The sequence below is a fragment of the Lampris incognitus genome, chromosome 18 (genome assembly GCF_029633865.1).
Source record: "Lampris incognitus isolate fLamInc1 chromosome 18, fLamInc1.hap2, whole genome shotgun sequence".
Classification (NCBI taxonomy): Eukaryota; Metazoa; Chordata; class Actinopteri; order Lampriformes; family Lampridae; genus Lampris; species Lampris incognitus.
The window spans coordinates 2,089,478-2,105,847 of NC_079228.1; the positions used below are offsets into that span (position 1 = coordinate 2,089,478).

Here is a 16,370-nt window from a genome sequence, read left to right on the forward strand (position 1 = left end):
TCACGTGTATCATCATAGTTTAGATCACATGATGTGTATCATCATAGTTTAGATCACATGATGTGTATCATCATAGTTTAGATCACATGACGTGTGTCATCATAGTTTAGATCACATGATGTGTATCATCATAGTTTAGATCACATGACGTGTGTCATCATAGTTTAGATCACATGATGTGTATCATCATAGTTTAGATCACATGACGTGTATCATCATAGTTTAGATCACATGATGTGTATCGTCACAGTTTAGAAAACGGTACAACAGAAAGAAGGTATGGACTAAACCAGTGGTCCTTAATCCAGCCCTTGGGAATCAAAGTACTACCAGTATGTGATGACATCCACCTGTTGGTAGGCATTCGAGGCAGCAAGTGAAGACCTGGAACAGATGAAACAACTAAGTAAAAACACACAACAGCAGTAGTAAGCTCACTGCGGAGGACACCGCGGAACACAGTTCAGGTTCACACCTGCAAGGGCTTTACAAGACATGTTGAGTTGTTCAATAGAAACTAATAGTTCTTTTTACATCAAGAAAATAAAGTTACTGTACTCCTGAAAATTAGGTAAACCAACCTATATCTTGCACTGTTTTCATGTAACATGATCAACTAGCAACATAATCAATCAATCAATCAATCAATCAATCAATCAATCAATCAATCAATCAACCAATCACAGTTGCAGAAGTAAAGGCTTACTGTGTGATTATCACATGTGAGAGAACAAACCTACCGTCCTTATGTGATGAACAGGCTTTCTTACACAGTAACATCATCATTGTACACGCACACTGTTAAAATAACATCTCAGGTTGGAGGACCCCTGCCTCCCGCTCATCACAAACGCTTTAAAGAAATGTTCACATTCCAGGTCTACATGCAGGCGTGTAGTTATCACCAGGCAAAATAACTGAAGTCACATCACAGGTGTTTCAGCTTCACACTTAATGACACAACATGGCACACATGCTGTCATCATGTTGGCCACCAGGCAGGGATGCTCCTCAGCTGACGCTGCGCTGCTCAGTTTGGACAAGGCAGAACAATACAGAAACAAATCTGTTGTTGATCAAAATATCTGTAATTATATCATAACACAGTTATTACAACATATCTGTAATTATGTCATAACAGTTATTACAAAATATCTAATTATAATATAACAGTTATTACAAAATATCTGTATTTATAATATCATAACACAGATAATACATTAACTTTCCTTTATTTATGCCTTTGGGGGAATTCAGTTAGTGCAGATTAACCCATGCTAGCTGTGGTGTGTAGCTAGGAGCAGTGTGCTGCCGCACTCATACTGCGTCCGGGGACCAACTCCAGTTCTTTCCCCGCTGCCTTGCTCAGGGGCACAGGCAGGAGTATAAACCCTAACATGCATGTTTCTTTTTGATGGCGGGGGAAACCACAGCACCCGCAGAAACACCACCACAGACACGGGGAGAACATGCAAACTCCACACACAGGACGACCCGGGAGAACCCCCAGGGTTGGACGACCCCGGGGCTCGAACCCAGAACCTTCTTGCTGTGAGGCAACCGCTCTAACCACTGCGCAATCGTGCCGCCCAATTATATATATATATATATAACAACTCGACTGTTATCTGTATCCTGCTGACCCATACTTGACATTTTTCAACAACAGTTTGAGTGATAAAATGTCTTTATGCTTTATTCTTTACAACACAACTAGAGTGAATGCATGATGTCATGGAAGAAAATCTTGTATTCTTGGAACTGGAAGATGAAACAGTTAATCTCTGCTGTGAATGTGTATACCCGGTGAACCCTGGCAAACATTACTTAAACCTAGACACACAAATGTGCATGTGAACAGGTAAAATCACCACGACCGATGAAACGCATCAGTCACATTACTGTCTATGGATAAACCACTTAAAGTCGGTGCTTTCAACCAGGCTGACATCAAACACCAGGTTTTGTATGGCCTACTTGTATATATCTATATCTATGTTTATATATGTAGAAAAAAAACGTTTAATACATAGCAGTAAAAGCTTGTTTGGTGCATCGTGCACTCATCAGCTGCTACATTAGCCGCTGATGAGTGCACGATCTAGTTTTTTCCCTACATCGGTATTGATATTCCGCTCCTCATTAGTTGAGCACTTTTATCAACACCATTGACGGTTTCCGAAAAAAACAAAAAAACGCCATATATATATACACACATACAACACACTTATATAGCCATGTGTGGCCTTGCACAGACCTGTTTCTGTCACACAATAAAAATAAAATATACAACTGGCCTAACCTGAACGAGCTAGCTGTTGTTAAGTGCTTCAGAGGAAATGTAATAATAGCTAATTAAGTCTTTAGGATGGACGTAAATCACACATCCTAGAATGAACAGCAGGAACTGTCCTCAGGGCTTGAGCTTGAGCCAGGGGTGGACGATGGTGAGGATGGAGAGAACAGACGAAGCGAGGCCACAGAGCCCGATGAAGCCCGACCCTGTAGGGTAGATACCAAGCCTGTCAAGTGGGATGAAGACATCAAAACTGTTCCTCAGCAGATCAAGAAACAATGGTGGATTGCTGTGCAGGACTGTCACCAGCAGGCGGAGCTGTCTGCACAGTTGACCTGACAGGAGGGGCAGCACAGCGTTGGACAGGTTGACGGGGGAAGAATGTCTCGGCGACTGGAAGGACAGATCATCATCATTCACAGTTAAAGATGGGGAGGGTGCCCGGAGAGACTTGGAGGTATGGGAGTGACCTTCACACTCCATGAGGAGGCGTATCTCATATACATCCCGAGTCAGGTTCAGGATGAGAGCAAACAGGTAGTACCTGCAGATACACAATAGTTAAACAGGAGTGCAATCTGTACACACACACACCTACACACACCCCTCTCACTCGCTCTCCATACACACAGATCTTATATATATATATATAAATAATCCAGGATTATTTTGCTCCTTATTTGTTGAGCACTTTTCCTAGTGTTTCTTTTAACAAAGTTTTATATGTTATGGGTAACGTGAAAAAACGGTTAATGTGCAAACTACCCGGTTAATGTGCAGACTACCCAACGGGGTGGTTAATGTGCACATTAACCGGGTAGTCTGCACACCACCCGTTTGGATGGTTAATGTGGAAGGAACGAACCTGCAACTCATCTTTTTACGATATTTTGATATTTAAATCAGCAATAGGCCTTTAGCCTAACGAGTCATGAAGTGAGGCTATGAGAGGAATCACAAGTTGTGGTAAATGAAAGAACAGACGTTGGCGATATCATTCTGTCTTTAGATCAACGTCCCCCCCCACTTGTATAATGAGGCTATTAGCATCAAAAAACACAAACATGAGGCCTCCTCCTCCTCGCTCGCTATCTGATCCCTGATATGAAGGAGTAGCCTACACATTTGACAAGGGTGAAAAGAAACATCAGTCTCGGCCATCTCCCATCAGGCTGCTATAGCCTACTCTCACTGGAGACATGCGTCATTCAACCAATCCCAAATGGCAATCACTCCTTGGACAGACTGGTAAATAAAACTTTATGGAAGAGGGGTACTGGCGGGGGAAATACTAGATGATATGAAAACAGAACGAAATTCGTTTTATAAGCCCAGTATGTAGGAGCAGAAGCAGCGAAAACATATTTCCACATGCAATTCCTGTCTGCCAATCAGGCAAGACACATGAATAAACAGGCGATACCTTTCAGATGCACTTTTACACAACCACCAAAAAAGACAAAAAATGTGCCCGATCCCCTCCCTCACCTGGCTAATATAGCCTAGTAGCAGACTACCCAGTTAATGTGGATAATGTGGTTCGTTCTATCCACATTAACCGCCCAAGCGGGTAGTGTGCAGATAACCCGTTCTGACGGGTAATGTGCACATTAACCGCTCCGTTGGGTAATCTGCACATTAACCGGGTAGTTTGCACATTAACCGTTTTTTCACATTACCCGTAACATATATATAAAATATTAGTTGAGCACTTATAACACCATTGACGGTTTTGGAAAAAAAACGCTATATATAGTATATATCAACACAGATCAATCCGTGTTGATATTCCACTCCTCATTTGTTGAGCACTCACAAAGCCATTGACGGTTTTGGAAAAAAAACGCCATATATATATATATATATATATATATATATATATATATATATATATATATATATACATATATACATATATACACAGTGCATCCGGAAAGTATTCACACCCCTTCACTTTCCCCACATTTTGTTATGTTACAGCCTTATTCCAAAATGGATTAAATTCCTTTTTTTCTCATCAATCTACACACAATACCCCATAATGACAAAGCGAAAAAGGTTTTGTAGAAATTTTTGCAAATTTATTAAAAATAAAAAACTGAAATATTGCATGTACATCAGTATTCACACCCTTTACTCAGTAGTTGGTTGAGGCACCCTTGGCAGCAGCGATTACAGCCTCAAGTCTTCTTGGGTATGAAGCTACAAGCTTGGCACACCTATATTTGGGGTATTTCTCCCATTCTTCTCTGCAGATCCTCTCGAGCTCTGTAAGGTTAGATGGGGAGTGTCGCTGCACAGCTATTTTCAGGTCTTTCCAGAGATGTTCAATGGGGTTCAAGTCTGGGCTCTGGCTGGGCCACTCAAGGACATTCACAGACTTGTCCCGAAGCCACTCCTTCGTTGTCTTGGCTGTGTGCTTAGGGTCGTTGTCGTGTTGAAAGGTAAACCTTCGCCCCAGTCTGAGGTCCTGAGCGCTCTGGAGCAGGTTTTCATCAAGGATCTCTCTGTACTTTGCTCCATTCATCTTTCCCTCGATCCTGACTAGTCTCCCAGTTCCTGCCACTGAAAAACATCCCCACAGCATGATGCTGCCACCACCATGCTTCACTGTAGGGGTGGTATTAGCAAGGTGATGCGAGGTGCCTGGTTTCCTCCAGACGTGACGTTTGGCATTCAGGCCAAAGAGTTCAATCTTGGTTTCATCAGACCAGAGAATCTTGTTTCTCATGGTCTGAGAGTCCTTTAGGTGCTTTCTGGCAAACTCCAAGTGGGCTGTCATGTGCCTTTTACTGAGCAGAGGCTTCCGTCTGGCCACTCTACCATAAAGGCCTGATTGGTGGAGTGCTGCAGAGATGGTTGTCCTTCTGGAAGGTTCTCCCATCTCCACAGAGGAACGCTGGAGCTCTGTCAGAGTGACCATCGGGTTCTTGGTCACCTCCCTGACCAAGGCCCTTCTCCCCCGATTGCTCAGTTTGGCTGGGCGGCCAGCTCTAGGAAGAGTCCTGGTGAATCCTAATTTCTTCCATTAACGAATGATGGAGACCACTGTGCTCTTCGGGGCCTTCAAAGCTATAGAATTTTTTTTGTACCCTTCCCCAGATCTGTGCCTCGATACAATCCTGTCTCAGAGGTCCACAGACAATTCCTTTGACTTCATGGCTTGGTTTCTGCTCTGACATGCACTGTCAACAGTGGGACCTTATATAGACCGGTGTGTGCCTTTCCAAATCATGTCTGACCAATTGAATTTACTACAGGTGGACTCCAATCAAGATGTAGAAACATCTCAAGGATGATCAGTGGAAACAGGATGAACCTGAGCTCAGTTTTGAGTGTCATAGCAAAGGGTGTGAATATATTGCCGTACATGCAATATTTCAGTTTATTTTTAATAAATTTACAAACATTTCTAAAAAACCTTTTTCGCTTTGTCATTATGGGGTATTGTGTGTTGATTGATGAGAAAAAAAAGGAATTTAATCCATTTTGGAATAAGGCTGTAACATAACAAAATGTGGGGAAAGTGAAGGGGTGTGAATACTTTCCGGATGCACTGTATTTAAAAGAGTCCATGGTCATCATTCTCAATATTCACCTGAAGGACCTCTGGCTCCATTTATATTGGTCCAGTTTAGGCAAAAGGCCGAGTTTGCCAGCCCAAAGAACATTTTCGCAAGCAAAGTACATAGCCCGGTTGAGATGGGCCACAGTCAAGCACAAGCGCAGTATGCTGTCTGAGAGGTGGATTGCCCGCTTTGCAGCCTCTAGGGCCTCTGCCGAGTTCCCCAAACGCATCACTGGTAGAGAATGACAAAACATATCAATGAACAATTACATCATTGTTTCTCAGAAAGAAAAGCTCAGTCAAGCTAGGTAACTTACACTTTCTTGTAAGGCTCAAGTGGGCTTCCAGCCGACTGATAGTTTGTATGATGTCAGGACCTGCCCCACCTTTCTGAAGAGTGTAGCCAAGCAGAGTGCAAGCATACTGAGCAGCCCTGAGGGAACAAAGCAAAACACTGTTTTACACAGAGAAACCTGTATGTTTGTTTGAAATGGCAGTGCATCTGGTATAGTATAATAGGGGTGTAACGATCCTTCAATTTAAATTGGCACACCAGAATAAATGTTTAATATACAACTGCATTGGTTCAAATTGCGCGTATCTGGTAAAAGTTGGCTGGGGATTGTGCCTGATTCAACATGGGTGTCTCTGTATTGCTAAAGCCCAACACAGCAAAGTTATCTTTTTTAGATATGTATTTATTTTTAGAAACATTTTCAAATTAATTTCCTTTCACACTAATGAATTTTCACTCTTCCTCTCTCCCCCCTTTCTTGCTCCTTCTCTTCTTTTTATTGTTTTATAGAGGAACAACAAAAAGGTGCATCAGGGCCATCAACTGGTAAGGAGTGTGGATTGGGTTTCTTCAAAGTAAAAAACAAAAACAAAAAAACAAACAAACGAAAAAACAATAAACAAACCCCAAATTATGTTAATGCTCCTAATTTAGGCCCAGAGGACAAAAGTTTATTACACTCACAACCCCATTTTAAAGTCATGAAAATAAAATTGATGCACTTGACGTAACGGCCCTACATGTAATAATTTTAGTTTACAACATTCAAAATTTAACTTAAAATATCAACAGAATGTGAAGAAACAACAGTTTTGACATTATGTCAAACACGGCTATGTTTTCTATTGCAGAGATATCTACTGAAGTGAGCACGCTAACCAGCTAGCCCCAGCCCGTCCTGTCTCGTAATACCACTTTGTACCACAAGAGGTGAAAGTGAGTCACAGTGGCGTCCAGTCTGCCCTCAATGAGACATGTCTAACATGAGAGGATGAAGAAGTAGCACTGCTGCGAGGGTGTATTCTACCCTATTGTCAATCATGTTGATGGTAGTCAATAAATGAAACAGTAAATGCAACGATGGTTGAAACTCTTGGCAAGCGACCACCACCACCACTGCTCCCGGCAACAAACCCCTGTTCGGTGGCAAAGAAAAGAATGGGATGAAGTCTGATGCTGAACTTGTAACGTTTCTTCTAGACTGGCAAGCAGAGCCGGTCCTGACATTCCTGGAGCCTTAAGCAAAATTCTGCTAAGGGGCTCTCCTACCTGACCCGTGAGCCATTGCGACAGTCACACCTGACACCCCAGTGCTCCCACTACAATCCGCCGTCCTTTACAACAGTTTGCTCTATCTGTTGGTATAAGACAGACTTATACAGAACAAAACTAGAGGAGTGCACCCAGTAGAGTGCAGATCTCCACCAAGATCTCCACTTCTCCGGTGTTCGAACTTGGCGACAATCTACCGAAGGGAGATACATTTGCACACGGACAGAAAAAAAAATCACCTTATTCAGAGTCGTTTCTGTCAAAGTCAAGAAATGTAAAATCAATCAGAGACCTTTTCGATGAAAAGTTTACTACTCTGGAGTATGAGCTTCTCAAGGAGTGCCACAAAGTAGAGCTAAACATCATAGAAAATTGTGGAAAGGGAAACAATTTCATAATCAAAGGGAAGTGTTTTTTATAAACACAGAGCTGGAAGGGTTGATGCATCGAAGTGTTATGCAGCTAGTCATACTGACCCAGCCCAACCACCCCAGTCGCTCATCAAGACTACAAGCTACCCAATTCTACTACTACTACTACTTTCGGCTGCTCCTGTTAGGGGGCGCCACAGCGGATCATCCATTTCCATTTCTTCCTGTCTTCTGCGTCTTCCTCTGTCACACCAGTCACCTGCATGTCCTCCCTCACCTCATCCATAAACCCTCTCTTTGGCCTTCTTTTCCTCTTTCCTGGCAGCTCCATATTCAGCATCCTTCTCCCAATATACCCAGCATCTCTCCTCCACACATGTCCAAGCCATCTCAATCTTGCCTCTCTTGCTTTGTCTCCAAACCATCCAACTTGTGCGGTCCCTCTAATATAATCATTCCTAATCCTGTCCTTCTTCATCCTTCTTCCTTCGTTCACTGTCTCCAAAGCACATAACATAGCTGGTCTCACAACCATCCTGTAAACCTTCCCTTTAACTCTTGCTGGTACCCTTCTGTCACAAATCACTCCTGACACTCTTCTCCACCCACTCCACCCTGCCTGCACTCTCTTCTTCACCTCTCTACTGCACTCCCAGTTACTTTGGACAGTTGACCCCAAGTATTTAAACTCATGCCTTCGTCACCTCCACTCCTTGCACCCTGACCATTCCACTGTCCTCCCTCTCATTCACGCATAGGTATTCCATCTTGCTCCTACTGACTTTCATTCCTCTTGTCTCCAGTGCATACCTCCACCTCTCCAGGCTCTCCTCAACCTGCACCCTACTCTTGCTACAGATCACAATGTCATCCACGAACATCATCATCCATGGAGACTCCTGCCTGATCTTGTCCGTCAACCTGTCCATCACCATTGCAAACAAGAAAGGGCTCAGAGCCGATCCTTGATGTAATTCCACCTCCACCTTGAACCCATCTGTCATTCCAACCACACACCTCACCACTGTCACACTGCCCTCATACATATCCTGCACCACTCCTACATACTTCTCTGCAATTTTCGACTTCCTCATACAATACCACACCTCCTCTCTCCGCACCCTGTCGTATGCTTTCTCTAAATCTACAAAGACACAATGCAACTCCTTCTGGCCTTCTCTATACTTCTCCATCAACATTCTCAAAGCAAACATCGCATCTGTGGTGCTCTTTCGTGGCATGAAACCATACTGCTGCTTGCTGATCATCACCTCTCCTCCTCTTAACCTAGCTTCTATTACTCTTTCCCAAATGTTCATGCTGTGGCTGATCAACTTTATACCTCTGTAGTTGCTACAGTTCTGCACATTGCCCTTGTTCTTGAAAATCAGTACCAGTATGCTTCTTCTCCACTCTTCAGGCATCCTCTCACGACTACAAGCTCCACTCCTCAGGCATCCTCTGTGCAGCTGCTCCACTCAAAAAGTGCTCACCGCAAACGTGATCATTTTTCAAAATCTTTTCGGTTAGGCCATCTCGACTGATAGCAGCAAGCCACAGCTTACGTCATTCAGTTGACAGTTCTTCGGCTTGTTCTTCTTGGTGCCTAATGATTTTCGGAGCACGACAAAATGACAAGTGTTTATCGCTATTATTACCACATTTGTAAATTAAACAAAATGAAGGCATGTCTGACTGATTACGACCCCTGGCGGAGCCAGAGGGGTGGCTAGGGTGGCACGTGCCACCCCTGATATCTGATTAGCCACCCCCGGTACCACCCAAAATTTTAATCGCTGGCGTCTTTTTAATATCGAGGACGAGGACAATACTTCCAGAGTTCACGCCACTACACACAATGGGATCTACGTGAAAGAACAACACATGTTGAAGTAAGTTTTAAATAAAACTTGCATTGGGTTTGGTCCTTTTGTGATATTTATGTGGGATGGTTAAGATTAGCGTCTGATTGTTTCAAAAAGGGAAATGTGCTATAGATAAATTATAGCTAGCGAAAATCTTACTTATACAGCAGCAGCATTAACGTTAGCTAGCTGTGAAGCACGTGTAACCATCTGAAACAATCCATGGCTAATCTTGACCATCCTACATAAATATCACACAGTTTTACTGAAATATCATATAATGTGTATTGACTGCGCTGTATCATAGTACATTTTGTGATATTTATGTCGGATGATTAAGACTAGTCTGAGAAATTATAGCTAGCTAGCGTTACTTAACGTGGCCTACTACAGCAGCATCAACTTTAGCTGTGGATCATGTTTAACCATCTGAAACAATCCAAGGCTAATCTTGACTATCCGGCATAAATATTACACAATTTTACTAAAATATCATATATTATGTATTAACTGCGCTATATCAGAGTTCATTTTGTGATTTATGTGGGATGATTAAGATTAGTCTCTGATTATTTCAGATGGGTAAATGTGCTCCAGAGCTAATGCCACTGTCTTATTTTTGCATAGGGTCAAAAAAAGTCATGAAAAGAAAGAGAATTTCAGATTTCTTTCTAAAAAAGATAAAAATCAGATCAGGTGTGGTCACAGACCCCAGCCCTTGCATAACCACTGGACCCCAGAGCAGCTCCCTACCCAAGGATAATAATACTGAGAGTCAGTGTGGTCAGGCTTCACAGGCCCAGCAGCATAGTCCTCCACCATCAGGTCAGAGCATCTACCAGACAGCCAGTCACATGCCCAGTTCAGAATTTAAGTTTAGTTTCAACTAGCAACAATAGTTGATTTTTGTCAGATTGAGCCTCACTTTACTATGTTGATTCTTGTGTTTTTGTTTTAATGGCTGTGGCATTTGTATTGTGATTATACGCTGATGGTTCTTGTGTTAATGATGACACAGAGACCTCTGCATCTGAGGGAGACATCAAGGGAGACATCGAGCCCTTTCCAAGTGCAACTGCATCAAGGAGTCCTGTTCTAGGAGGACCCAATGGTAGGCCTCTACTTTAAAACTACAAATTTTAGTTGGCAGCTGTTGGTATGCAATCTTGTTGATTCTTCAATTACACATTTCCATAGAGATATGACACATTGTTTAATGTGTATTCCAGACATATCAAGAGACAAGGGTCCTGTACAGCCATCTTTGAAGTCATTTCCTAGGACGCAGCATGGTACAAGGAAGGGGGGTTTTAACAGCTCTTGATACATAGAAAATCCATGGGTTGAATATTCTGTTAATAGACGTTCAACCTATTGTTTTGCCTGTAGGCATTTTTCGCTGCCAAATACACCCCAATCTGCCTTCATGTCAAACGCAGGCTTTTGTAACTGGAAAAAAGGCACTGTTCAAAGATTCTGGTTTTAAGCTACATTCCAAGGCAACGCATCATATTAATGCAATGGAATGGAATCAACATAAAAGCGCCAGAGAAAGCAACTCTGATAGCATAAATGAGGACCGTAAAAATAAAGTTGAGGAAAACTGTACTTCCATGAAAACTATTGCAGATGTGCTCCTATTAACTGCCACTCAAAATATAGTGCAGAGAGGTCATCGAGAGTCTGATGATGACTCTCACAACAGGAGCAATTTTTTTAACAATCTTAGAAGAAATAGCAAAGCATGAAACTCTCATAGAGAAGAGGATGAATGAAACTGGCAATGCCAAGTACACAAGCCACCTAATACTGAATGAAGTTCTTGAGACATTAGCTGAGATGGTACAAAGTGAAATAATGAGAGAAGTGAAATCAAGTGAGGTGTTCAGTGTAATTGCAGTTGAAGCAAAAGATTTGAAGAAAAAGGAACAAATGTCTTTAGTTATGAGATACTATTACAACGGGACCACCCACGAGAGCTTTTTACAATTTAAGTCTGCTGAAAGCTTAGATGCTGCAGGTCTATCAAAAAGGATTATTGATTGCCTTGAAAAACATGGACTAGACTACAGAAATAATCTTGTGGGGCAAGGGTATGATGGTGCTTCGGTCATGAGTGGTAGGCATTCTGGTGTGGCTGCACGGATCAAAAGTAGTGCAAGATTTGCTTTTTATGTGCACTGTAATGCCCATCGTTTGAACTTAGTTCTTGTTGACACTGTAAAATCTGTGCCCAAGGCAGTTAACTTTTTTCCTCTTCTGCAGAAGCTTTATAATTGTGTATCTGGCTCATATGTTCATCCCAAGCGGCTTGCTGTTCAGAAAAGAGTTCTATCCTCAGCAGCAGCCCAGGGAACAACAAAGACTAACTGATACTAGGTGGGCATGCAGATACATGACATGCCGCTATCCGAGGGACAGGCTTCCAGCTGTTCTGAGACTGCTACAGGATATTGCGCTTGAAAATAGTGGCGATAGATCAGTGGAGGCAAAGGGCCATCTTTGTCAGATAGATTTACACTTCATAGGGCTTTTAGTTACCTTTTGTAAAGTACTAGGTGATGCCAAATGTCTTTCTGACATGCTCCAATCCAGCTCTCTTGACCTAGCAAGGGCTGTGGCTCTAGCAGATGCCCTAAAAGACACATTACATGACTGCAAAAGTGAGGGTTACTTTGGGGACTTGTGCAAAGAGGTCAAAGAGATTGTAGATCACTGCAAAATAAGGGTTCAAATAGGGTGTAAGAGACAGCCTACTACAAGCTCAAGATTCCACGACTCATTTATGATGAGCACTGTAGGACAGAAAAATAGTGACCAAAGGGATAATGAGAGCTTCCAAAGGACTATCTTTTATCAGGTGCGTCACTGTGTCACAGCTGAGTTGCAGAGGCGTTTTCAAAGAAGAATTGTGAGATAATGCAAGGGGTCCAGTCTGTCAACCCAAAGAGTACAACATTCTTGAGTGAGGAGCCTCTGTTTGCCTTTGCTCAGACTTTTGAGTCAGATTTAGAGGACCTCAAACACGAGGTTCATCAAACCAAGTGGCTTCTTGAAAGGAGAGAGAAAAGTGGAATAGACAGACTGTCTATACTCCTTGACTTTGTTGTTTCTAGAACCATGCAAAGAGTCTGTAAAGAGCTATTTCGACTTTGTAAGATTTCTGTTGTTACACCAGTCAGCAGTGCTTCCTGCGAAAGAAGCTTCTCTGCTTTAAAACTGACTAAAACCCACCTTAGGACAACAATGGCTGATGACAGGTTAAGTCACCTCGGAATTCTGTGTTGAGTCAAGGAGGGCACGCTCCCTTATCATGGATGAGTTTGTGAAACATTTTGCCAGTTATCACAAGAACCACAGAATTATGCTGTTTTAAATACCTATGAAAATTTGGCACTTTGGCGGTCCCCTCTGGTCATAAAACCTGTACTGTGTCGTCCCACTAGCTAGTACACTCAAAAATGATGGCCTAGAAAAGTCAATATATAAAATGTATGAGCATAAACATGATACCAGCAAAGAAAAGTCGATAATATAATCTCAAAATAATATAAAATGTGTTTGGTCCATTATGCCCATGTTACAGTGTTAATTGGCTTTGTATTTCATATTATTGGAAATTCTGTTTGACAACCTTTACGATGATGTCCAGCTTGTAAGGATCATGCATATGTGGAATGAGCAGCACAGCTGTTAATGTGGGTAACACTCTGCCAATGCTTAGCAGTGTATTCTACTCTTGGTACCATTTTTTTTTGTTTTTTTGGGTTGATTTTAATCAGTAACAAGGATCAAACAAGAAATATTTCTAATCATACATTTATTCATTTAATACACCATCAGGAGCCTCAACAGCGGCTGGAAGATCCATACGCTGCCACAACAGCCTGGCACCTCCTCCTCATGCTGGTCACCAACCTGGTCACACATTGCTGTGGGATGGCATTCCATTCCTCAACCAGGATGCTTTGCAGGTCAGCAAGCGTGATTGTGTTGGTCACTTTAACATGGACAGCATGTCTTAGCTGATCCCAGTGTGTTTAATTGGGTTAAGGTCTAGACTCTTATGACCAGGTTGGTGACCAGCATGAGGAGGAGGTGCCATAATGTTGTGGCTGTGTATGGATCTTCCACTCAAAAATGATAATTGATTGCCTTGAAAAACATGGTCTAGACTACAGAAATAATCTTGTGGCGCAAGAGCTCTATCCTCAGCACAGGTGCGTAGCCACTAATGGGCCCAAGTGGGCCAGTGCCGCCCAAATTAGTCACTGGCCCACCCATCCATGTTTGATCAAAATACATTAATTTGTTAGAAAATAAAATTGAAATAAATTAAAACTCATATATGAAAAGAAGTAAATATAAAATTGATTTTTTGTTGACATGTTATGAGTGTTTAATTTGTCCTCTGATTAAAACGGAACTGCTGAAACAAGTTGAAGGAAGCCTCCGCAACAATTCTGACAGTGACGCGGGGATTTTTTAGCTGGCGTAGCGTCACTGCCAGAACAATGGCTAAACAAAGTTCCTTAATGTGTTACTTTAAAAGAGCAAGAGTCGAGGAGGAAGCCACACAACTGCCTCCAACAACTGAGTCCACCCAGCCCAGTTCTACAGATTCATCAGCACACAAAAATGGAAAGTCACGGTGCTTCTCATCCAAGTGGTATGGACAGTTTTCTTGGTTGGAATACAGTGTGAAAAAGGACACGCTTTCTGTAAAATGTGCAGACATTTCCCCAGAGGAGCTGACGGCCCACTTGTGAGAGAGGGGTTTGTGGACTGGAAACACCTTCGTCAGGCATGTGAGAAACAAGAGAGGAGTAAGCCTCACTCAGTTTCACTGGAAAAGTTTCTAAACTACCGGGCCAACCAAAGTTCAGGCCGGGGAAATGTGCTAAATCAAATGAACTGTGATGCCATGGACCATTCATTCATCGAGAGGAATCGGGAGCATCTAAAAATCGTTTTGGATATTGTACTGTTTTGTGCCAAGCAGGACATCCCCCTGCGAGGACACAGGGAGGATGTGGACGCTCTCAATAAAGGAAACTTCCTTGAGCTGTTCAAGTTCATGTGCAAATATGATCCACAGATCCAAAGGCGTCTAGAGCAGCCGGCCAGAAACGGAACTTTGATGAGCCCCGATGTTCAAAATGAGCTGCTGGAGTCAGCTGCCTCTTTGCTGATGCGCAAGATCAAAGCAGAAATATGTGAACCGGGCACCTATTATCCACTCATGGCAGACGAATGCAAGGATGAGTCAAAACGTGAACTCGTAGCTGTTTGTGTGAGATACATTCATGGAGGAAAAATAAAAGAACGGGCGATCGGGTTCATGGACACAAGTGACATGAGCACAGGGGGTATTTCAGAGAAAATTGTGCAGGTGATTGAACCACTGCAGCCTGACCCATCTCTCTGTGTTGGCTTCAGTTTCGACGGGGCCTCCATTATGTCAGGACACAAGGGAGGTGTGCATGTTATTCTAAAACAAACTTTTCCACTGTAATTCTCACAGACTGAATTTGGTACTCTGTGCAGCATCAAACATGCAGCAGCAGACATGCAAGGTTTGTGGAGGTGCAAAAGGAGCTGCATCCAGGACGCGCGTACATGGAACTTGAGCGGTCAGTAGACACGCGCTGGAGCTCCAAATCTGGAGCAGTGAGCAAAATACTGACGTTACTCGACGTAATATTAGAGGTACTCGCTGAGTATGCTGAAAGCAGCGGACCAACAGAGGTTGAGGCGCAGTCCCTGCTCCAACAGATGCAAACAAAAAAGTTAATATTCTTACTCGTCACATTTGGGAAATTATTTCAAACGAGCGATTTTGCTACACGGGGTTTACAAAGCCCGACACAGTCAGTTTCTGAGTGCATCGACCTCATTGAGGGACTAAAAGAGAACTTTGCTCGGTTCAGAGACAATTCAAAGTGTGGTTTTGAACAAGTGATGAAGTTGACAGAAGAGCTGATGCAGAAATATTAAATCACGAGCCGGGACATCACAGCCGGGGCCAGAGGGAGAAGGCTCCCGGTGAGGCTCGCAGAATCTGTGGTCACAACACGTTTGGGAAAAGCAACAAGTGTGAGAAATGATGATAACCTGCGACACCTCTGGTATGACATTCTTGACAGACAACTGACAGAGCTGGACACTCGTTTCCAAGAGGATCAGTATGGAATAATGAGGGCAGCAGCAACATTTCTTCCACACTCTAAGACATTTGTGCAGAGGGAGTCCCTGCAGACCCCATGTGATCACTATCACATCTCGGTTGAGGATGCTGAGTTAACGGTATTCATTGAGCAACTGCGTCGGAAAGTAGCCAACGGGCTTGCATTTCCATTCCTCATGGAAGTTTTGGACATTTGTGCTTCTGACGTTTTTCCCAACCTCAATAAACTACTTCGAGTCATCGCCACTCTTCCCATGACTTCTTGTAGTGTTGAGAGACTGTTTTCCACTGCAGGTCGGATTAAAACGCACCTCAGAGCATCCATGAGTACTGCCCGTCTCAACCACCTGTCCATTTTGTCCTTTGAAAAGGAACTCTGTGACTCTTTGAACTATGATGAGATCATCACTGTATTCAATGCAAAACCCAGGCGTTTGCGCCTTGTTTTGTAGGCCATTAAAACAATAGGTAGGCCTGTTTTATTCATTTTCCACTGCTACATATTTGTGATGTGAA

General features: G+C 42.9%; 1 protein-coding gene across 1 annotated transcript in view; it reads right to left on the reverse strand.

Annotated features, from left to right (window-relative positions):
* Nucleotides 1–1,656: 1,656 nt before the first annotated feature.
* pex11b (peroxisomal biogenesis factor 11 beta) overlaps nucleotides 1,657–16,370 on the reverse strand; it is a 36,286-nt gene continuing 21,572 nt past the window's right edge. Inside the window, exons 2-4 of the mRNA XM_056298834.1 lie at nucleotides 6,182–6,297; nucleotides 5,895–6,096; nucleotides 1,657–2,840 (exon numbers count right to left, since the gene is read on the reverse strand). Coding sequence (XP_056154809.1) covers nucleotides 2,414–2,840; nucleotides 5,895–6,096; nucleotides 6,182–6,297 — 745 coding nt within the window. The 3' untranslated portion in view covers nucleotides 1,657–2,413. The remainder of the gene's footprint in view (nucleotides 2,841–5,894; nucleotides 6,097–6,181; nucleotides 6,298–16,370) is intronic.